The following is a 22,441-nucleotide window of genomic DNA, read 5'->3' on the forward strand; positions in this document are numbered from 1 at the left end:
GAGACCCCTGGGCTAGGAGCTTGCCTGTTTTACTCTGTCACTTTCTGACCCCCAACCCTGCACCCAAACAGCTGCAGAGAACAGGGCTTTTTTTTTTTTTTTTTTTACAAAGAGTTTGATTTTATTGATATTTAAATATATTAAATATTTCACTGAAATACATGGTACGTCGCCCTCCCCCACTCCCACAGTGGTTACATTATAAAACCAGAGCCCATGGCCTCCCGTACCCTGACTCCTCCATCAACTGGTGAGGAGAGGGGCAACGGTAACTCAGAGGACACGACAGGCTGGCACTGTGGTGCAGGGAGCCAGGGTGTAGACAAGCCCCTCCCACCTGGTAAGAAGCAGACAAAGTTCCCAAAGCCGAGGTCTCCCTGCTTTGGTTTATACACCTCACGCCCACCCCATCGGCATCGAGTAGTCCCTTCCTAACCAGGGATAGAATATGGCTGGGGGGAGACGGGGAGGTGATCTTCTGCCTGGACCAGATAATCCTCCTCTCTTCTGCCTTGGCTAATTAAGCGCCCAGTGGTCCATCGAGTGGCACATGGAGAGTCCCAGGAAAGTAGTCCCAAGCCCGAAACCAGGCCTCTGCAGAGAACTGGTGGCAAAGGCTTAAGGAAAGGCAAAAGTACTGGCCTGGTCCTCCCATACATCCTGAAACTCCTCTGCCTTTCCTGTCAGCATCTAAGACAAAGCAATCGCTGGTCAAAATCGAGGCGAAACGCCTCTGGCTTAAATAGGTGCAGAGAAATCAAGGCACCAGGCTAATTCAGACCAGAGTCAAGGAGGCTACAAGGGTAAGACAGGACAGAGTACAACCCTTGCGGGCCTCACGAGGATTGGGAGCCAGGACTAGAGTCTAGTCATGCTAGATTCAGGCAGAAAGGCTTGGGACAACCAAGTTCCAAGTTCCTAGGCTCCGTCCCCTTAGTACCAAAATCTGGGTCCTCTGAGAGGGGACCCACACCACCCCAGTCAGAAAGTATTACCACACCCCCGAGACACAAGCTGAGGAATTCAGCAAATGCCTGAGCCTCTACCCACAAACCTCCAACAGTTCAAGTCCGAGGAACACTAGAGATTAAGCAGGTGCTTGGGTCCCCACCCTAGGCAGGGGGACAGTCATACTGCATATGTGGCCCCCCCCTCAAATGGCACTTAGGGATTTGGCACAAAAAGGACTCCTCTCCCCAGACCACTCTCATTTTGCTACCAAACCCCATCCCACTCCTGTGCAACCTGGAAATTACTCTCCATCCCTTGGCATAGGAAACCCCGCCTTAACACCAGAAGACAGAGGCCCATGGGGGAGAGGCAGTCCCCAGTGGAGAGCTGAGGAGCTGGAGCATAAGGACACATGGAGACCTCAGACAGACAGACAGACAGACAGACAGACAGAAAGACAGACACACACACACACAGGGCCTCCCTAGTGCCAGACTTAGGAGGCCAAGTTTAGGGTCAGGATTATCTTTCTTGGAACCCTGACCCTTCGCTATTTGGCAATACAAGGGGTAGAGATGGCCCATGCCCCCTGCCAGCAGACAGCAAGTGAGCACATGGGCCAAGAGAGCTGACCCTGGGCACACTGGGGCCTCAGGTCAATGTGGCCTCCTCCCCCTCCTCCTCCTCCTCCTCCTCCCTGGCTGCGTGCACTCTTCGGCACCTGCAGGTGAACATCCAGTTCCTGTTCTTCTGATGACCTCACACCCAGGCTTGCACCCTGGCTGGTCACTTTCACAGTACCAGTGAGGCCAGATGCCCCTTTCCCTGGAGCATGCAGGAATTGAGGCTAAATTTTCACTGTCAGAGGTCCCTTTGTTCCCCTTTGGGGACAGATCACGGGACTAGGATTTGGCAAATGGAAACATTCCCCTGAAATCTGGTCAGAGCTAGGTCCCACAGCACCTCCTTCCTCTGCCTTGTTGTGCTAGGAAGGAGACTTGGCTGGTACTGGGAGTGCCCAAGACAAATGCTGCTGACACAGGCCAGTGAAGGCAAGCATTCCTCATGCCTGCCCCAGTCTTTGTACAAAAATAGTCCCAGGAAAAATAGGGAAAGAAAGGTCCCAGCCCTGAGCCTGTCGCCCAGACAGGGAAACAGTAGGCAGAGTAAGTTGCCATTTTACTCTCAAACAGGAGGCTCTGCTCTCAGCTGCGTCCAAAGGGGGGGAAAAAAAAAAGCAAACAGCCTTACTCTGATTAAGAAAGTCACTTGGATAATAATCCTCTCGGCGTCCCTTCCTTTGCTGCTCTGAAGGCAGACGGATATGGTCCAAGCACAGCCTGCTGGGGTGTTCCCTTTTGCTGTCAGCAAGACCTGGAGGCTCAGAGCCCCCTGCCACAGCTCCATCCAGTGAGCAGAAAAGTCCACTCAGTGCCCACCTTGGTCCCTTTGGTTGAATTTCCACTGCTGCGCTCTGCTAACTGCTGGGGCCCCCATTGAGGAAGTAGGTGGTCATCTCCCCCTTTCCCTTCACCTTGACCACCCCTCGACACTCCAGTTGGTAGCCCTTGGCAGCTAGAACCTGGTACAGATCCGTGGTCACCTGGGGAAGTGAGAGGGGAGCCTGCTTAGCCTGGGATCTTAGATGTATTGATAAGAAGCCCAGGAGTTCTCTCCCCGCCAACCCCTACCCCAACAGCCATGGGAAACAGGCACCCCTCCCCGCTCCCCTAAAGGTTCAGAGACCAGTGGAAGCCCTCAACACCCATCCAGCTTGGTGACAGACGTCCCCCTCACCTGTATTCGGTCAGGAACTCCTGTGCTGTCCATACGGCTGGAAACATTCACCGTGTTTCCCCAGATGTCATACTGTGGCTTCCGGGCCCCAATGACACCTGCTACAACCGGACCCATGTTCAACCCTGAAGTACAGACAATAGCAAGAGATTGAGGCTAGGCTGTCCCAGGGTCACTCCAGACAGTCATCTCCCCTGGCACCCGGAGAAGAACCCAAAGGAGGAAGAAAAAAAATCAAAGGGGACAATGCTTCTGGTGGCTTAAGAAAAAAAGTGGGGTGGGGGTGGGGCGGGGGTTGGGAAGTGGGACTGGGCATGGGAGCTGAGTTGGCTCCCTTGAATCCAGATGAGGATTGAGGCTCATCTCCTGATCACTTCCCTGGGCACTCGCTGCTCACGTTGCTGCCCCAACTTACGGACAAGCAAGCATGGCTGTGGGGAATCAAGGCAGACCCTGGATGTTATGTTATTTAATCACTGCCTGCCTTCCACCAGAGCATTTGAGCCTGACCACACATATCACACACTTAGATACCAGGCCTTTAGACAAACCTGCCTACTAGTTCTCTAACCTTCTGAGTCATTTCATCTCTGAGCGCCACTCCCCTTATTTTATAGAGGGGCCTTGAATACACTACTCAGAATGTACTCGAAACCTCTGGGACAAAGCCCCAGCCCGTGGAAGACTCAATGGTCTTTATCCTCAGTATTAAACTTGACAGGAAGGTGGGAGGTAGAAACCCCACAGGAGTCCTGATGGAGAACTCACTCTGCCCGACCCACACACTCAGCTTTACCCACAGTCCCAGGCCCTCACCGATCTTCATCTGGAAGTTGTTGAAAGAGTGTTCGTTGATGTGTTTCATTTGCTCCATAAGCCGCATGGCGTAGTCTGCCAGGGCGGTGATGTGCGAGCGGCCGACCTGGTCATAGGTGCTGGCATTTAGCCCGGAGGCGGCCATGTAAGTGCTACCGATGGTCTTGATCTTCTCCAGCTGCCGGAACCTCTCCTCACTGATGATCTGGACAACACGGGAGGGGCGGGGCGATTGGTCAAGCCAGACCCAGATCTTTCCGAAGCTCACTCCTTGTCATGCCCCTCCTCCCTGCAAGAGCCCCATTATTTTAGTGGGTAAGCCCCTTCCGATCGATTGCTATCCGCAAGCCAGTCTAAGAAACCGAGGATACAGGCAGTGCAGGACCCCAGGCGAGGAACTGACTACAGAGCTTCAGAAGTTCAAACCGTAATAGTCCCCTGTAGCAGAAACATTCTGGTATGGTTTGGGGAAACTGTGTCCCAGAGAGAGAGAGAGAGAGAGAGAGAGAGAGAGAGAGAGAGAGAGAGAGAGTGTGTGTGTGTGTGTGTGTGTGTGTGTGTGTGTGTGTGTGTGTGTGGCGGGAGGGCAGTGTTCCCCCAGAACAGTGGACAGCCCATCCTTGACCCAGGTGTCCAGGATACTCCCATTTCCGCTCTTTGAGAGACAATCTTGCTTGCATGGTCTGGCGTCGATTTGCCCACAGACTACCGTGTTCCTCTTCAATGACATCACCTGATACCTATCCCGTCATCCGTCATCCCTGTCCTAGAGCCTCCTGTCCTCCTCTGCTCCTCGGCAAGGACAACCCTGCCCCACTGAGGCTGACCCCCCTCGCTGTCCCTGACCGTGCGAGGGACACTCACCCTGTCTAATCCCTGGCTTTTCCATCCAAAGCCTGCTCCTTTCCTCAGTCCCTAGATCGCCCCTCCGCCCCGTCTGACGACAACAGAACGCACCTCATCAAAGTCCGCGATGATCTCATTGAGCAGTCGCAGGCACTCCACGCCCTCATTGTTCGCCTCCAGTTCCACATAGAACTCAGAGAAGTTGGCGATGGAGGCAAACATGACAGCCACGCACTCGCAGGATTGGTAGTACAGCTCGTCGTTGCGGCGCTCCCGGGCCAGGAAGTGGGCAGCCACGTCCTTGGGAAGGATGTTATGCAGCAGCCGCCGGTTGTAGGCCTGCAACTCCTCCATCTCCTCCTTCTCCCCTGTGGCCTGTGGGCACCACATCCATCAGCCACTGCCCCACACTCACAAAGCCGAGGCCAGAGAATAGGCATCACGGTGACCACGTGGAGGAAGAAGAAAGGCATGGGTGGAGGAGGCCTAGATGATAGGCAAGAGAACCGAAGGAGGCAGGTACAAGACAGGACAGGACACAGGAGATGGACAAAGGCATGGACCCGGGGTGGGCTTGGGTAGTCTTGGCCTTAGCCAGTTAGCAAGAGATGCATTTCTGACTTGGCCTGGGCTCTGCCCCCAGAAGCCTCTCCCTCCCATAGAGGTCCCTCCAAGTCACCTGCAGTTTCCACAGGAAGTCCAGGCGGGCGGTAGATTCCACCTGTTGTGCGTGTAGATACAGTGCCAGGGCGAACACGAGGAGAATCACAGGGGTCATGTATTTGAGCGCTACCCTCCCTACGGCTGGGCTGAGAGGAATCAGAGACAAGCCTGGTGTCTGAAGGAGATCTCTACCAGCCTCATCCTTCTCTGCCCTGGGGTCCCCACTTACCAGTCCAGCCCATCGAAGGTCTCATTGGAGGAAGCCCTGGCAGGAAGATACAAAAGTCATTGGAGGCTGTCTGCTGGGAGGGAAACTGGAGGGGAGACAGAGACTACATTGCTGAGCCCAACCGATACCCAAGCCTGTGGGTAGAGCCTTTGCTCTCATAGATTAGCTCAGTATGGGCAAAGATCAAAACTTTCCCGGCTACGAGCTCCTCCCCTGGCTGCTAAATGGTCCAGGACAAGTCGTTTATAACTCTCTGAGCCTCAGTTTCCCTGTCAGTGAAACGGGTCTGCTCTAACTACGGTTTCTGAAAGGTTTAGCGTATGCTGTAAGGCTTCGGGGCTGTCTGTCACTGTAATGGATAGCGTGAGATGCTGGGGTTTACTAACAAGGAAACCCAAGCTCAGAGAGGCTAACTCACCTGTCCACGCTTATGGGAAGCGGAACAAGGACTCAAACCCAGAAGATTCTTAATTCTTCCTACCCCAAGCTACGGCCACATGTGCATCCCAAAGGGCCAGAACTTTTTAGTCAAAGCTATGCCACCACACAACTCTAAGACCTACGAACAGAGGGTGGAACCCTCAGCAAACAGAGGTAGGCAGAGCTCTGTGAGTTACAGGCCAGCCTGGTCTACAGAGAGAGGTCCAGGGTTGTTAGCCAGGAAAAACTAACAAACAAACAAACAAATAAATACATAAAATAATAATTTAAAAAAATTAAAAATAACCCAACCCAGTGGGTAGGGAAAGGACTGAGCAAATGTGGGGGCTCCAAAGAAAGAAAAGAAAAGAAGAAAAGAAAAGAAAAGAAGAGAAGAAAAGATAGCCTAAAAACACAGGACTTTGTCACAACTGGAATTTCTTTGGGGTAACTGAGGTCACATGTCAGCAACTAACTCTTCCTTCCCTTCCTTTCCCCCACAAGCGAGTTGCACATCCCAAAGGCCAGCCCAGAAGGATCAGGGAGACCCCGGAGAGATAAAAGGGGCTGAGAATTAACTTACAAGCCATGGACGCTAAGCAGTAGATCATAGTTGTCAAAGATGGTGGCTGGGGGACCCAGCAAAAGCAGAAGCAAGTAGATGAACCCCAAGACAAAGGTCATAACTAGCTTGCCAATGCTGCTGATGTGGAGGAAGACGGAGCTGGCCAAGAGACTCAGCAGCACACTCCCGACAAAGTACTGGAGGGAGGGGCGACAGCAGAGGCAGCGTTGGGTGACAGCAAAGACCAGGGCACCCAGAGCAGGAAGAACCCTACTCCCCTGCCTGACTATCCTCCCCCCCACACCTTCAAGCCCCAGCTCCCTATTCAATCCATGCCCAGCTTTACAGGAGGGGCCCCGGTTGCCCCTGGAGTCAGGGAGTTCCAGGCTCCCCTGGTACCCGTCACTAGGCCTGGCACAGAGGGGCCGCTAACTGTGCCAAAACAACACCCCCCTGCCTGAACACTGCTCGGACACCTCAGGGAAGCTGCAGGTGGGTGCGGTGCCCTCACACAGGGGAGCTTCCAGTCCCAGAGAGTAATTGAGCTGTCGTAGGTGGCAGGCGGTGACATCGGACGGTGTTAAGTTCAGCATCCGGGCCGCACAGGTCCTCAGTGGGGTGTGACTGCAGGTGAACTGCAAAGATTGGGTGCAAATCAGGATAACCAGTGAGGGAAAGGTTTACGAGGAACATCAGAGGTACTTCTTCGACTAAAATCTTCAGGGATGACGGAAGAGGAAACAAAGACTAAGAACAAGAGATACCCACTTCCCCCTCCCCATACACCTTCCCCCTCCCCCCCCTCACACCCCCAAACACAGGGGCGGCAGGCTGCCCTGAGGCTGGAGCTCCTCAGAAAGGCTGCAGTTCTCAGAGAGTGCCTGGCACAGGGCATGGGAGAGTTACCATGTTGGCAATGGCAGAGATGAACACAAGCAGAACCGAGAAGACTCCAACAGCCGTGCTGTGCACCCGTGAGCGGACGATACTGCGGGACAGGCGCTGCAGGGCGTTGGGGAAGAACTGCGGCAGTAAGAGACAGACAGTTAGAGACCGCGTCGGTGAAGGAGGGAGACCAGCCAAGAACAGGGTCTGACAAGAGGCACGGCCACCTTTCCCGTGGGAACCCCCTCCTTCACCAACAGCCTCAGGGAAGTCCCCTACTTACAGACCCACAGGAGCACACAGCACAGATGAGCACGGTGACCAGCAGCAAAAGGAAGATCCCGGCATAAATCCCGAGTATCAGGGCGGAGCTGGAGCAGGAGGAAACATCAGTGGAATGTGGGGTGTCCTGGTCCTGGCCCTGAGATAGATCCAAGGCCAGCTTGCATGTGTGTTAGGAATGGAGAGATGGCTCGGCTCTTCCAGAGGTCCTGAGTTCAGATCCCAGCAACCACATGGTGGCTCACAACCATCTGTAATGGGACCTGATGCCCTCTTCTGGTGTGTCTGAGGACAGCCACAGTGTGCTTATAGACGTAAAATAAATTAATAAAATTAAAAAAAAAAAAAAGGAATGCTCAGCATGTGGGGACAGACTCACTGTGGGAATACGAGGAACTGGATGAAACAGATGAAGCAGAAAACCAGGAGGGCACAGGCGACGTAGGCTCCGAAACGAGGGTCTACTTTCCGTGAATACTGAGGGAAGAAAGGAGACCGAGCTGGGTGCTGGGTCCTGGGTCCTACCCTGGCAGACATGTCATAGCAAGAACGGGGCAGTACGGGGGCCTTGGGAAGAACACTTGGCCCAATTTATATGCAAGTCCATCCTGTGCTGTGGTCTCTCCCCATCCCCGCACGTCCTCCTGTCCCTGTGTTCAGTCTCCCAGCCAGGCCTTCCCTCCTCCCAGCCCTCGCTCTTTAGCCCTGTATCCCCCAAACCTTCTTCTCGAGATCCTCCCTCTGGAAGGTGAGCAGGAACCGGCGCACATGGTCCTTACGCAGCTGGTCGATGCTTCGGGCATCGATGGCTCGGCCCAGAAACTCGTCCACCTCATCCTCAGGGTTCAGAGCATCTTGGGCACCCCGGCTGGTAATGGGACGCAGTTTTTACCGGGTGCGTGATTAACGCCACAGGACAAGCGATGAGACGGGCAGGGTTCAGGCAGCAGCAAGAAAGGCTATGTGAGCCGTGCGTGTGGAGCCCTTCCCACCTCTTACTGAGCCCATCCCAGGCTGCCAATGCCTTCTCCCTCCCTCTGTGACCCCGTCCCGTAGACCAACTTACTTCTCTTTGCTAGAGTCATCGATGCCCTGGAGAAAGAAAGGAAGATGTGACTGGGGACAGGAACTGACCGCTTTCACCTCCAGCACCTTCCTGTTTCAGTACCAGGTTGAGAGGGTCCCCACACACACTTGGGGAGAGCTAAGGCACTACTCCCTTTGTTCCCAGTCTTAAAACACATACATGGAATGGAGAAGCCAGCTACAGGAAGAGAGGGGACACTTTGAGGGAAACCAAAAAGTGAGGCCCCCAGGTCCTGGTATGGAGAGGCCCTCACCATCTGTCGGAATGCCTTAGAGTCCTTGGTCCGGGAGAAGGCACGGTCAGGAACCCAGCGGGGCATCAGTCCTTCCATGGAGTTGGCCCGCGTCCGCTGCAGCTTGACCAGCATGGCCTTCTCCTCTTTCTGTTCGGTAGCATGAGCACAGGCTCAGAAGCGGAACCCCAGGGAGGCTTTTGCTAGCACTTCACCATTTGTTCCTCCCCCCCCCCCCCGCCCCCGCCCCTCTCGCCAGCCCTGCCCTGATCCTGACCCGTTTCTGGCTGGCTCCTAGTATGAGGAAGGTCTCAATGCACTGCTCCTTGAGGTACGCGTTGCGCTCACCGCCACGGCCTGGCTCCACCTCATAGTCCCCGTTCAGGTACTGCAGTGTGGCCCGAGTGATGTGGATGCGGCTGTAAGGGGCCAGGAGGTTAAGACCCTGGTTCTCCCACCCACCCTCCTATCCACTCAACCCCTACAACCAACCGGACTCTTCCTTTCACTTACCCGGCCCGGCCCCCCGCCTCCATGTGGTTGGCCAGGGTCACATCGTTGGACCAGACATCAAACTGCCATTTCCGCAGACCAAGGACACCGCAGTGTACACGCCCGCTGTGGATGCCCACGCGCATGTTCACATTTACACCCGTTACCTCACGCACCAGCCTGAGAAGATGGAGCTCTAGATCAGCCCCAAGCTGCCTTCTGATCCTCTAGCCAAGAACCAAAGTGAGGCCAGCGGGATGGCTCGGTGATAAAGGCCTTTGCTACCAAACTTCATTACCTAAGTCTGATCATTCCTGGGACCCATACAGTAGAAAGAAACCAGCTCCGAGTTATCCTGAGCACAATGTATACACTATGGCAGGTGCACACACAGACACACACAGAGACACAGACACACAGACATACACACACAGACACACACAGACACATACACAGACACACACACACATACACAGAGACACAGAGACACAGACACACACAGACACACACACACAGACAGACACATACACAGACACACACAGACACACACAGAGTTAAAGAAATGAATATACTTAAAAAAAGAATCCAAGCAATGCAGGCAAAGACAGACAGGAGGAGGAAGTCACCAGGGACTCAAGAACAAAGGTTTGAGAACTATGTCCAGCAGGGGCTGCCACTGTCCTGCTCTCTGGCATTCTCTGCAGCCACAAACCCCTACTGCCCCAGCTTCCTGCACCTTCTAGCCTGCACCCTGCAGTCTACACTCTGCAGTCTGCACCCTCCAGCCTGCACCCTGCAACCTGCAGCCTCCAGCCTGCACCCTCCAGCCTGCACCCTCCAGCAGGCTGGGGCTGGGAGGGGGACAGGGGTCTCCACACAGACTGGAGGCAGTCCCACTCCCTCCCCAGTGATGAATGCATCTCAGATAAAGAGCTACTTAGAGCAGAGAAAAGTCCCAAAGACACGTCAGAGTAGGAGCCACCCGGGCACCCACAGTTCCGACAGCCCCGGCACCCACAGTCCCGATAGCCTGGGAAGGGGTACTGCTTACGAGATGGCCTCGATCATGTCTACCCCCATCTCCACACAGCAGTGGGCATGGTCTGCCCGGGCCTCCGGCAGCCCCGACACACAGTAGTAACAGTCTCCTAAGATCTTGATCCTCAGACAGTGATTCTCCTAAAGGGAGAGAGGTGGGAGATCACCTGACTCTCCTCACCCAGCACCTTCAATGCCCCCACCCCTCCCGCCCACCACCACGACAACGACAGACTGTATGGTCACCACCTCTAAGCCCCAGGCCCCTCACCGCAGCCAGCTTGTCGAACCGGGCAAAGAGCTCATTCAAGGTCATGACCAGTTCCTGGGCAGTGCACTGGGAGGCCAGGCTGGTGAAGCCCTCGATGTCGGCAAACAGGATGCTGTGGATAACGGCAGGAGAGAGAGGGGCCTGGTAGCCCTCGAGGACTCCTTGGCACCCTGCAACCCTCCTGGCAGCATCCCTACCCCGTCCTACCTGACATTGTCATGCTTCTGGATGTAAATCTTGTGGAACATCATGTCTTCCTTTTTTGTGTTGATATCCTCTTTCATTTCCATGGCAACATGCTGGGGCAACACCGACAGCAGCAGCCGTTCCTAGACCAGTGGTTCCAGCCACTATCCTCTCTGCTTTCCATTTGGATTCTTCTCGTTCCTTTCACATCCCCAGAGCCCTCCCGTACCTCCGCCACCCTTCCCTTTTGGACCCTTGACTTGACACTGCCTAACCCTGCCCTCGGAAGTCATCCATCCTAGCCATCTCTGAGTGACCTCCACTCAACCCCCCAATGCACCCCTGCACTGTCCCTCCCACCCCTGAACAGAACAGGACCCTGAGGGCTTTTGCCATGCACAGTCCTTGGGGACCATTCACACACTGCGGTCTAACCCACAAGGTACTGAGGGTGAAGGGAAGCCTTAGCCAAGGGAAGTGGGCCCCACCTGCTGTCGATTCTCATGCTGCAAGTGCAGCCGGGCCTGGATGTAACCACGGGTCTCCTGAAAGGCTTGGCGCTGAGACACTTCAGCGGGGTAGTGCGTGCAGACACCGATGGCATTGGTGCACAGGAAGAGCACCACGTTAGCACCGAGCTGTTGGGGAGGGTGGCAGAGGTGGATGAGTGACCACCAGCCCAGCACACACGCATACCAGCTCTCTCGAACACCAGCTCTCTGGGGACAGCTTGTGAGCCGGAAATGAAATCCTGCACTCTGTTTGTCCCCGAGCTGTACCATCCTCAGGATTCTCTGTCCGTCCCCCCCCCCCCCCCGACAGATCCCAGCCTGCCTAGATCGTTCTGTGGCCAGAAAGATGAGCTTTTCACAGCTTCAAGAGCAGGAACCCCAACCAGAGCCACACAGGTCATGGGCCCAACCCTGGTACCCTATAAGCTCCTGCCCCACAGACACCCCTAACAAAAGACAAAAGTTCCTTCTGTGTGTGGTCCTCCTTACAGAGCAGATCTGAGCTTCCCATCCTCTTCCAAGTGAACCAGGACAAGTGGCTTCCTCTGTCAAGGTGTCCCCTTACTCATCTACAACCCAAACAGGAGGACTAATCTCTCTAAAGCCTCTGGCTGCCGCCCTGCAATAGCAGAATGACGCTGTTGGGTTGTGGGGTTCAACTGGTTGAATTTTTGAGACAGGGTCTCGCTATGTAACCAAGCCTGCCTTAAACTCACTAGGCAGTGATCCTTTGCTTAGATTCCCAAGCTAATGTTACTGCTGTTATGCCAGTAACCAGTGTGCTGGCCACCTGCAACGTCTACCACCCAGGGGGATCTGTCCCACATATTGACCGATGAACTTCTTACAACTATGAGCCAGGTAACAGTACCCCACTTCACACCCCAGTGACTCGAGAGCCCCATAGCTTGCCCGAGATCACGCGGGGTTGGTTGTGGTTGGCGGGAGATTTGAATCCTGGTCAATCAGATTCCAAAGCCTTTGTCCTAGTTCCACTATCTAGCACAATCCAGGTTTCCGAAAGTTCTTTCTTTGGGGATTCTAGCTCTTGAAAGCCAGGCTCAGAGGCCCGCTCCTTGGCATCTAACGGTTCTACTAATAGAAAGACTACATGGCCACCCCTACCACAAGATACAATTCTCCTCCTCTCCTCTCCCCTCCTTTTCCTCCTCCCTCTCTCTCCCCTTCTCCCAACTCTTACACACATACCTCTGCAGGACCCCATGCCTAAGCCCCCACCCTTCGCATAGCCAGTCCCAAACCACGGTCACTAGAACTGACTAGAGAACAAGTCTGAGGCAAGCCCACTTCAGTGTTGCTGGAGACTCAGGGGTTAACTGGCACTGGGACTCCACCCAAGCTGAATGGGGCAGGGCTATGGTTATGGAGAAAGGAGGGAAGGCTCACCAACTGCCCTGAACCAGAACTAGGCCTGCAGACTTGGACTGGACAATCTTTGATTCCTCTGTGTAAACCGAGGTCTGGCTGACTCCTAGCTCCTAACTCCAGCCCTGACCCCCTAGGACTGGCCTTCAGATGCCCTTCCCAGTCTTCGAAGCTTCCAGAAAACCTACACAGAGCTTCCCTCCCAGCAGCAGGGGTGAAGAGGGGGCACTCTATCTCCCTTGGGGGCTTCTAAGAATAGCCCCCAGTAGGGGGGGCGGGGGGTAATCCAGGCAACTTCCCTTCCTGGCCCCAGGAGCCCAAGAGGAAAATGTGAGTCACAGCGGAGGGAAGAGGAAGAGGGATGAAGGACTGAAATAACCACACTCATCCCTATCTACCGTGAGAAAAAATGGATGCCAACGCTCTGGGGGCCACCCTGGCCTAGTCACTGCTCAGGGTGTCTCAGCGAGTGCATCAGGAAAAACTTCCTCCTAAGGACACAGTGAAGCTGGAGCTGGGAAGGGATTGCCCAAGGAGGCTATGAGCCCTGCTCCATGCACAAACGCCCAGGCCCTAGTGGGCACATGAGTTTGTTTTCAGTTCCCAGATGCTGAATGGGCAGCCAGAGCCCTGCAGATGAGCGCAGCTGGCTGCACAATCTTCTCTACCGTCATCGCAGGAATGTGGAGACCCTGCAGGGTAACACTGAAGCCAGGCACCCTAGGGAGGTAGGAGGCTGGCAGCTCTAGCCTCCCTAGTTCAGCCTCCCCCATCAGGCACAGGGCTGGGCCCTGGGCACCACGCCAGCAGAGAGCAGGGAAGAGCCACACACCCACCTTCTGGCAAGTCTGACAGAGGGGGGGAAGGGAGACACCACTCCTGAGTGTCTTCTCCCCAAGAAGAACAGTTCACCCCAAACCCCCCCCCCCTTCGAAGGCAGCCAAGAAGAGAACTTAGGAACTAGCACAGGAGGGTCTGGCCCTTTAAGAGGTCTGCAACAAAGTAGCTATAAAGTTACTTTTAAAAGGTTTGCTCTGTTCCGCCAGAGCACCCAGCTCCTCACCCTAGGAGCCCCAAGCAACTTTCTCTCTGTTTATGAGGCCATGGTGGGTTACAAACCACAGCTTCTGACAAGGAGGAGAGAGGCCTTGCTTAGAGAAGCTTCACAGAACTCCCTATAGCTGCTTCTGGCTGCTTCTCAGGGGCAAGGACAGGACTTCAGTCTCAGAGGTTAACAAGCGGTCAGAGAGACCCGCCCCTCAGCATGTCAATCCACCTAGGCCACAGAGCTGAAGACTGGTCTGTAATGGTCTACAGACCTGATCCTTAGCGATGCCCACTGACTCAAGTCCCAAACGGAGGCTAGCCCCTGAAACCTGGCCTGATATATCTAGACATGCCTATACCATGTCCTTCCCTGGGCCCGTCCCCTTCCCGTTCTCACCCCACAGCACCTACCTGCTTCCAAAGGAAGGGGTCACCATTGTTGAGATGCCAGGCCAAAATCAAATGCAGGGTGGAAAGACCCAGGCCACTGAGCACGGCCGCTCGCATACGAATGGGAAGAAGTGTGTAGGTGATGTAGACGAAGAACACGGGGCACCAAAGGCCTGCTGAGGGGCTGCGTGGGTTGGCTGCCAGGGCACCCCCGACTTGCACGGCTGCTAGGATGCCCAGAACCACATAGCTCACTACCCACATGGAGTCCTGGCGGAAGCTATGTCGGTTACACACTACCATGAGTACCACAAAAAGGACGGAGGCACAGGTCAGCAGGGCCACATAAGCAGGCTGAGGCAGGGCAGGCGCGGCGTGGAAGGTCAACAGTACAGCCATGAGGAGCACAAGCACCGCCATGAGCAGCGTGAGGCTGCTCTGGTTCATCTGGAAGAAGTACCGCTGGTACAGACGCTCCAGCTTGGCGGAGCGGAACTGCTTAGACTGGAACACCTGCGCTAGCCGGTGCCAGCAGGACGGACCGCTTCGAGGCGATGTGTCGGGTGCCACTTCAGCTGTCCCCATCGGTGTGGTCACCTCAGTGTCATCAAAACCCAAGGCCACTGACCGCAGCCCCAGCTCCACACCCCTTCCCGGGCCAGCCCTCCTGATGAAGGCTTCATCCTGCCAGGGGCACCGAGTGCGAGCTGCAGGAGTGGGGCTGGGTGGCTCCACATTCTTGAGGCAGCTCATGTAGCGGGGCGCGCAGAAGCCACGGGCTCGGGTCGCCTGGCGTGGGCGCTTCTGTCCATTGCGTTCGCCCCAGGCTGTTTTCCGTTCATCCACTTTGGGAACCAGGAGGCCGCTAAACCATGACATGCTGCGGGGAGGAGAGGTAGGGAAAGGTATTAATACCACTGCGTGGCCGCAGCCACCACAGTAGCTTGTGACACTTGCGCTTTGTACAGCTCTGTTCTTCATTCCCACCATCTTGATAAAACCGCCTTGGGGGGAGGTGCGGGGTGGCGGGGGGGGGGGGGGCTGCATCCCCTCTCAACAGGTAAGGAACTGGGACAGACATAGAAACGTGGAAAAGCCACAATAACCATGTAAGTGAAAGAACTAAAGCGGTCCTCTCCTCTGCACCGCCTCAGAGTACTGTTGGAGCTTTGTCCTGCCAAACCATGGCCAGCCCGCTGCGCTCCTTGATGCTACTGCTGGCCGTCCTGGCGGTGGCCTGGGCCGGAACCTCCAGGCCACCCCCGCGATTGTTGGGAGCTCCGCAGGAGGCAGATGCCAGCGAGGAGGGCGTGCAGCGAGCGTTGGACTTCGCAGTAAGCAGTACAAGGGCAGCAAAGATGCATACCACAGCCGCGCGCCGTACAGGTGGTGAGAGCTCGTAAGCAGCTTGTGGCTGGAATAAACTATTATTTGGATGTGGAGATGGGCCGAACTACATGTACCAAGTCCCAGCCAAATTTGACTAACTGTCCTTTCCACGACCAGCCCCATCTGATGAGGAAGGCACTCTGCTCCTTCCAGATCTACAGCGTGCCCTGGAAAGGCACACACACCCTGACAAAATCCAGCTGCAAAAATGTCTAAGAGCTGAGTCTCATAGGACCATGCCAAAGGTCCCTTATTTGTTCCCCTTCCCTGTAGTGTTTAATCTCTGAGAAGGGTGCTCCAGCTCTGGAGGGCATCTCCAGGGTGTTCCCACCAGGAGACAGTAAGGAAGCTGCTGCAGGCAGCTGTCCCCTGGTTCCACTCTTCTCCTTGCAGTACCTGTCATACCTTGCTCTTGCTCAATTAAAAAATTAAAAAAAAGAAAGAAAGAAAGAACTAAGACTCTGGGGGCTGGAGAGACAGCGAAGTGGTTAGGAGCGCAAGTTGTACTTCCAAAGGACCCTGGTTCAATTCCCAGCACCAGCATGGCACAACTTACAACTGTTTATGGCTCCAGTTCCAGGGGGTTTCACACAAACATGCATGAATGCAAAAACACCAATGCACATAAAAAGTGTGTTTTTAAAAATTAAAAACAAAAGAACCAAGATTCTAAGCTTGACTTGAGACATGAGGGCCACCTAGCAGCAGTTGCCTGGTGTCATTGGGGCCCCAGTGGGGTGTGAACTTCTACTTTTTATTTTTTCAGTAGAAGCCAAAGAAAACCTTGGACTTCGATGTGACATCTCTCAATTTTGAAATTTTGATAATTAATATACATTTTATAATACTGCGCACTAAAGCCAAGCGGTGATGACACACTCCTTTAATCCTAGCACTCCAGAGGTGGAGACAGGCAAATCTCTGGGTTTAAGGCCAGCCTGGTCTACAGAGCAAGTTCCAGAACAGCCAGGGCTACACAGAGAAACCCTGTCTCAAACAAAACAAAACAAAACAAAAACACACCACACACAAGCCAAATAAATCGTGTCAATGAAATATGTTCTTCTGTGAACTGTCAATCATCGGTGACCTCTATACAAATGGGATTCTTTCTATATCCCCTTCCTCTCCTTCTCCCTCTCCCTCTCTCTCCAGCAAACTAAATTCAATTTCTCCCACAGGTCACAGTTCAAGAGTTACTTCCTCACGGAAAATTTCCCAGCCCCACCCCGAAGACTAAGTTTGGTCCAGTTTAACCTCTGTTCATTTCCTCCCCGGTACCTACCGCCTTTATAATTCAATCATTCCCTGTTTAACAAATGCCTCCGTCCCTAGGACTATGAGCTTTGTGCCGGTAGAAATTATATTTTTGTCAGCATTTCATCTCCAAAGCTATCGGGGCTAACAGTAGGTGCTCAATAAACACAAGGGCAAGAGATAAGGAGGAAGGGAGGAGGGGAGCGCAGTTCGGTAGTAGAATGCCTGTTTAGAATGCACAAGACAAGGCGTCAGGTTCCATGCTTAGTGCCACACATAAAGAGATGGGCGGAGTGTCCAGAAGGAAGCTCAAGGGTATGGATGCCATAGGGCAGTCCACAACAAATAACTGCTAACAGTGACAGTCCTGGTCCCTCGTCTTCCTTATCGTACCTATCACATCAGTGTGTCTGGTGTTCCCCAGTACGCAGCTCAGCCCGGGCTGGCACCCTGGTACTTGCTGTTCCCAACTGGAACAGAAGCTCCTTTAGGTCACAGCCCAAGTCCCTTATCAGCGCTCCTCTCTTACCAGCCTTTTAAAATAGCAACTCCCTTTCCTGGGGTTCCGTATCTCCCTCCCCGGTTTATAATTTTTCTCTCTCCGCAGCTCTTATCAGCGACTGCTGTTCTACAATTTTCCTTTTGCTTATTTGTCCGTTGTCGCCGCTCCTAACTGGAATGCCAACTCGGTAAAGCCAAACGATTTGGGCGTTTTGTTGTGCACTGCGGTGTACCCCGCTCCTCAGTGTTTGCTGAGCGGAGGAATGGCCAGACGTTAGCTATATTTTTCTCTGTGTCGTAAACCTCCAGTATCTTTTCACAGACCTAACTTCACCTCTTCTTCACCAAAGGCCTGTGAAGCTTGTCCTGTGTCCGCCCAGGGAACAGATTTAAGAGAGGAAAACAGAAAGCTAACATCCAGAGCAGTTTTCCATGGCTCACCAGGACATAGACCCAAGACAACCAAATCGGTCTTAGATCCTAAATTTTCAGAAAAGACAAGCCTTGGACTGGGTGGATGACTCCATGACAACTACCTTACCACAGTCTCCTGGCTGAGCCCAGGTTGAGAACACGAAAGCCATTTCTGTCATCATGACGCCACCACCAGGACCAAACTCCTGTACCCTGAGGGGCCCCTTACACCTGCTGAGCTGGCAGCACTGACATTTGTACTCACTAGGGAACTAGAGAAGCTTACACAGCACCTGCCCCAGGTGGCCACAGAGCCAGAGCTAAGGAGGGATGCACGAAGATACTCCAAGCAACTGCCGGAGGGAGCCAAAGCAGAGGGAAAGTCTGGAAGGACCTTTCTTATACTCCGTCTCTACTTCTCCCTCAGCCACGCTCTGCCAGCGTCCCTTCTACATCCACGGGGCAGCCTGCCCTTCAACTTCTTTAACACCAACAGCACCATCTTGAAGGACAGATCAGAAGTACAAGGTTTCAGGTCAGGCTGGCATTTGGAAAAGGTCACCAGAGAAAGCCTGGCTCTTCACAACACTTCATTGGAAGTATGATCTTTGGCACAAGATCAGGTTTCAGATCTTAAAGTGATTTGTCACCCAGCTGAGACAAGCTATCTACCTGCCACCTCACGCCAGTCTCCTCCCCTGAAGAACCAGAGGGCAATGGTTCTGAGGAGAGACTCTCTCTTTCTCACACACCCTGCCGTGCTACACACTGTGGACATTACTTCTCCCACCATACGAACCTTTGAAGGCAAACCTCTGTCAGGGTCCAAGAGATGGAAAGACAACAGTCATGAGCGAGACCTTGTATCCCTCCAGCCAGTCAGATGCCTGCCTATCAGGTCCTATGTCCCCTGCTGTCAGTCTCCAGGGCTGCAGAGTGCAGTGTCCCACTATGTCACACACCCCTCCCCAACGCACCCCACACACCATGACATTTCCCTTCCGTCTCCTCCCATTCTCCAGTCCCCTTCCCTGTTCTTATCTCCCCACCACCACCACTGGCCCAGATCTCTGTTCCCAAAGGACCTGTTTTTGGCCATGTTCCCAGTCCCCTGGAAGCACATCTCTTGCATCTGGCTCATACCCACAGAGGAAGGGGCAGACTATCAGGGAAACATATGACCCTTCAAGAACACTCTGACTCCCCAAGGGGATAGCTCTGTAACTGGTCAACCAGCTACAAACATTCAGGCGCTGCCCACCCTAGAGGACTCGCAGGCCTCCTCTATGACAGACTCCTAGAGCAGGAGAACAGAAGGCATTGTTCCAAGCCACAAAACTTCTCTATACGCTCCCCAAACCTCCCTGTTCGGGAACCCCTCACCACGAATTCCAAAAGTGCACACCACATCTCTTTTCTGCCTTCAGGCTCTTGAGTCCCATGCCTCTTGACCCCCTCCTCCCCTGGGTCCTTTGGTCTCTCTCACAGATGTGCTATTGCATACACAATCAGCTCCCACAACCAACTCATGTCCACTTAGCCCCAAGTGCCATAGTCCCAGGCCCAGACCTCAAGTCCCTCCCAAATCCTGATCCTTTCCGCCTGAGACCAGGGTCTGGAAGTCAAGGCTTGGCCTCAGGAATGGCTCTGCCCACTACTTTGCCCAACCCTCTTCTGGCCACCTCTAGCCACCTCATCCCCAGGGTCTATCTGCCTCTGGCCTTGTTGGCAAAATGATTTAAAAGTCTTCAGAAAGTTCACACAGAAGACTATGCCCAGGGGGAAGCCCAAAACTCACTCCCGATGCTGAAACCCAGCCCTCTGAATTTCCAGGCCTTTCCAGAGGTAGAAGAACTTCCCCTGGTCTGTTTCTATAGATTCAACACAGCCTTCTCACACCCTGGTTCTCCCCTAAGGACCAAAAAGGGTTCCCACAACCGGCCAGCTCCAACACCCCACCAGGCCCTCTGGCTTCAGAGATACTGTGGGAAGACCCAGGTACGGCAAGACTCTCACACTGCCTAATCTCATCTCTGTTTTTTTCAGTCAGGCCGCTGGGCCTACTCTGAATAAAGTCTGCCCACTCCCCACCCCACCCCTGCCCACCCCGCAACAGGCCTCGGGGAAGTAGGCACTGACACTACCCTTTCATTCCAAAGGTTCAGGGTGAGGGCAGGGAAGGGGCCTCTCCTCTTCAGCACAGCCTCAACACTCCAAACTCACCCCCACATCCCCGATGCCAACCTCTGGGGGCATCCCCTCCCCTCGTGCACGCCTTCTCCCCTTCTCTGGGCAAGCCTGAAAACTCTGGGGAGTGCAGGAAGGAAAGCTCTTGGCGTGGAGCGAGGGTGGAAGCCTCCAGCCCGGCCCGTGGAGCCCGGGTTCCCCACGTCCTCCAGCACTTCCCAGGCGCCCCGCAACTGTTGGGGACTCCGCTGTGCTCGCAGCAGCCCGCTCCCCCATGCTCACCTGCCAAGGGTCGGCGCCTGCCCGGGGCCGCCGCCCCACCGCGCTCGCGGGCTCCGGCCCGGAGGGCCGGCCGTCCCGCCGTCCTGCTCCGTGCCCGCGCCTCCCCGCTGTCCCGCCCGCCCGCCCGCCGGCCGCGCGGCAGAGCCTCCGGCCCTCGCCCCCTCCCTTGTTGTCCAGCGCAGCCGCCCTCTACCCCGGATCCAGAAGTCCCCTCCCCGCCGGCTCCCGGACTCCCCGCCTTAAAGGCACAAGCTCCTTTTGTCTGGGCACCCCCTCCCCCTCCCAGAGGCGGGGGCAAAGCTGCCCACTCCCCTTCCCGGGCCCCGGTCGGGTGAGCGAGGCCAGAGTCCCGCACGCCCCCTCCCCTGTCCGTCGGGTCCTCTCGGGTCTCCGCTAAACAAGCGGCCACTGTTCTGGGCTTCAGACCCCGCGGGAGGGTCGGTGCGCCCGCCCGCCCGCTCGCCTGCCCGCCCGCCCGCACTCCAGCCTCCACCCAGGGCGGCATCCTGCAGGGTGCCCTCCACCCTCACCCGGGGGGTCCACGGAGGCTGGCGAAGCCACCCGCTGGTGGCGAAGATGCCCGCCCCGCCCAGAGGGTCAGCTTCCTTCCTGTCGGGGTGCCCTGCGCCCCCTCCTCACCCCACCTTCCTCCCGGCCCCAGCCCCCACCGTGCCCGCTCGCCCTCCCTCTCCACCGCGGCCCCGGCGGGAGCTGAGTTTAATAATTAATTAAGATTTCATTCCACAAGGCGCCAGGTGTGTGCGCCTGGCACCCGCTCGCCCGCACCCCACTTCTTTCCGCTTCCCCAACCCTCTGGGGCGCCGGGCCCGACGCAAACCTGCTGCGCCCAGAACCGGATCGGGCCACGGGCAGGGGCATTCTTGGTGCCGCCCTCTGGCCCCACGCTCTCAGGGGCAGCCCTTCCCCCGCACCTGCCAACTGGCAAAGTCCCTCCCCCGGCACCTTTTACCCAAAGGGTTGTGCTCCTTTGATGTGGGGGGCTGGGGTGCATTGCCAGGTTCATGAACTGAAAAATTGTTCCGGGATGTTTATTTATTTCCCTCGCAAGCAGCTGCCCAAGTTACCTGGGAGATGGGAAAATCATGTGAAAGCTACTTTAACCCTTTGAGGGGTAGAGTGGTGGAACCAGAAGGGAGAGAAGGGCTCATTCCCGGGCTGTAAATCTGGTTTAAACTTGCCTTGAGTCCCCTCCCCAATCCTCAGCCAGACCAGTAGCTGCAGCCCCACCTGCCAGTCCTGTCTCGCCCCGCGGGGCCTGAGGCTCAGGCGAGCTCCCCTACAGCCTTGTCCTTCAGGACTCAACTGTCCAAACCACCCCAGATCTGATCTAGGGTCTCCTTTGTTCTTCCTAAACTCAGGTCAACATTTGTGGTGAGGAAAAGGTCCTTGACCTAATCCCTAATCCAACGTCTATCACAAAGGCTGTGGATGCCTCGCATAATGGCACACGCGCCTAGGAGTTCGAGGACAGCCTGATTTACATAGAGCGGTCCGGACAGCCAGGGCTACACAGAGAAACGCTGTCTCAATAACAAACAAAATTACTGTGGATAAAACATTCCTTACTGTCTCGAGCCTCATCCCTAAAATGGGTATGATCCTCCTGACCTTTCTCCCAGGCATCTCAAGTTCAGACAGGAAAGCGCTGGTTGTAATGTTTGAGATGAGAAAGCAAGGAGCCCGAGACAAGTCAACCCTCAAGGCCCTGAGAACCTGAGTTTGGCTCCCAGCACTTACTCCAGTTCTACTTCTGCGGAGCTGGACACCCTCTTCTGGCCCCCAAAGCACTGGAACGCTCACAAAGACGAATTAAAATACATATTTCTTTTTAATGAGGACACAGCTGTAGTCTATTCTGCCTTGTACGGTTCTCAGCTGGTTGGGCTGCGCGGTGACGTTTGGGATCTCTGCCTGACTTCTCTCTTTCTTCGTGCAGCCATTGCTCTATTGTGATCTAGATTTCCATCCCACCAGAATCAGGAGGACCCCAAGGCTCCCCTTTTGAAACAACGTATTTGGAACCAGTGGGGGAATTGCAATAGACAATTGAGGCAGAGAAATGGGGTCTGGGGCTGGAGAGATGGCTCAGCAGTTAAGAGCACTGGCTGCTCTTCCAAAGGTTCCAGGCTCCGTTCCAAGCACCCACAACCAATCATAACTCCTCTCCCAGGGGATCTGACAGCCAGGTGGGCACTAGGCACACACATGGTTGGTACACAGACATGTATGGTACACAGATATGTATAGTACCCAGACATGCATACAGGCAAAACACCCATACACATGAAATAAATG

At 54.9% G+C, this 22,441-nt stretch overlaps 2 protein-coding genes and 1 pseudogene across 12 annotated transcripts in view; 2 read left to right on the forward strand and 1 right to left on the reverse strand.

Moving 5' to 3' along the window:
* Nucleotides 1–106: 106 nt before the first annotated feature.
* On the reverse strand, nucleotides 107–21,170 carry Adcy6 (adenylate cyclase 6). Of its 7 annotated transcripts, none has more exons than NM_001270785.1 (22): nucleotides 20,964–21,017; nucleotides 14,117–14,975; nucleotides 11,249–11,398; nucleotides 10,782–10,903; nucleotides 10,575–10,686; nucleotides 10,317–10,444; nucleotides 9,287–9,445; nucleotides 9,051–9,192; nucleotides 8,795–8,923; nucleotides 8,521–8,546; nucleotides 8,175–8,322; nucleotides 7,834–7,931; nucleotides 7,456–7,543; nucleotides 7,194–7,310; nucleotides 6,764–6,922; nucleotides 6,306–6,484; nucleotides 5,303–5,338; nucleotides 5,090–5,219; nucleotides 4,522–4,785; nucleotides 3,565–3,769; nucleotides 2,749–2,873; nucleotides 107–2,554 (listed from the first exon to the last, which is right to left on the reverse strand). In NM_001270785.1, exons 1-22 carry the CDS (start codon nucleotides 21,002–21,004, stop codon nucleotides 2,429–2,431), a joined length of 3,543 nt encoding a protein of 1,180 aa, NP_001257714.1. In that variant the 5' UTR covers nucleotides 21,005–21,017; the 3' UTR covers nucleotides 107–2,428. The 7 variants fall into 7 exon arrangements, 6 of the variants coding, with proteins under 6 accessions (NP_001257714.1, NP_036953.5, XP_017450159.1 ...); NM_012821.5 differs by lacking the exon at nucleotides 20,964–21,017 and adding an exon at nucleotides 20,126–20,214; XM_017594670.3 differs by lacking the exon at nucleotides 20,964–21,017 and adding an exon at nucleotides 21,096–21,170 and having other exon boundaries at nucleotides 2,112–2,554.
* Tuba1c (tubulin, alpha 1C) overlaps nucleotides 15,221–22,441 on the forward strand; it is a 441,616-nt gene continuing 434,395 nt past the window's right edge. The window contains exon 1 of one of the 5 annotated variants that reach the window (XM_063263384.1): nucleotides 15,221–15,968. The gene's annotated coding sequence lies outside the window, so the exon portion shown is untranslated. Of the gene's footprint in view, nucleotides 16,007–22,441 lie in introns of all 5 variants that reach the window. The other 4 variants (XM_063263383.1, XM_063263382.1, XM_063263380.1 and 1 more) reach the window with 4 other exon arrangements.
* Nucleotides 15,280–15,934, forward strand: Cst3-ps1 (cystatin C, pseudogene 1; annotated as a pseudogene).

This window comes from Rattus norvegicus, chromosome 7 (genome assembly GCF_036323735.1).
Source record: "Rattus norvegicus strain BN/NHsdMcwi chromosome 7, GRCr8, whole genome shotgun sequence".
NCBI classification, from domain to species: Eukaryota; Metazoa; Chordata; class Mammalia; order Rodentia; family Muridae; genus Rattus; species Rattus norvegicus.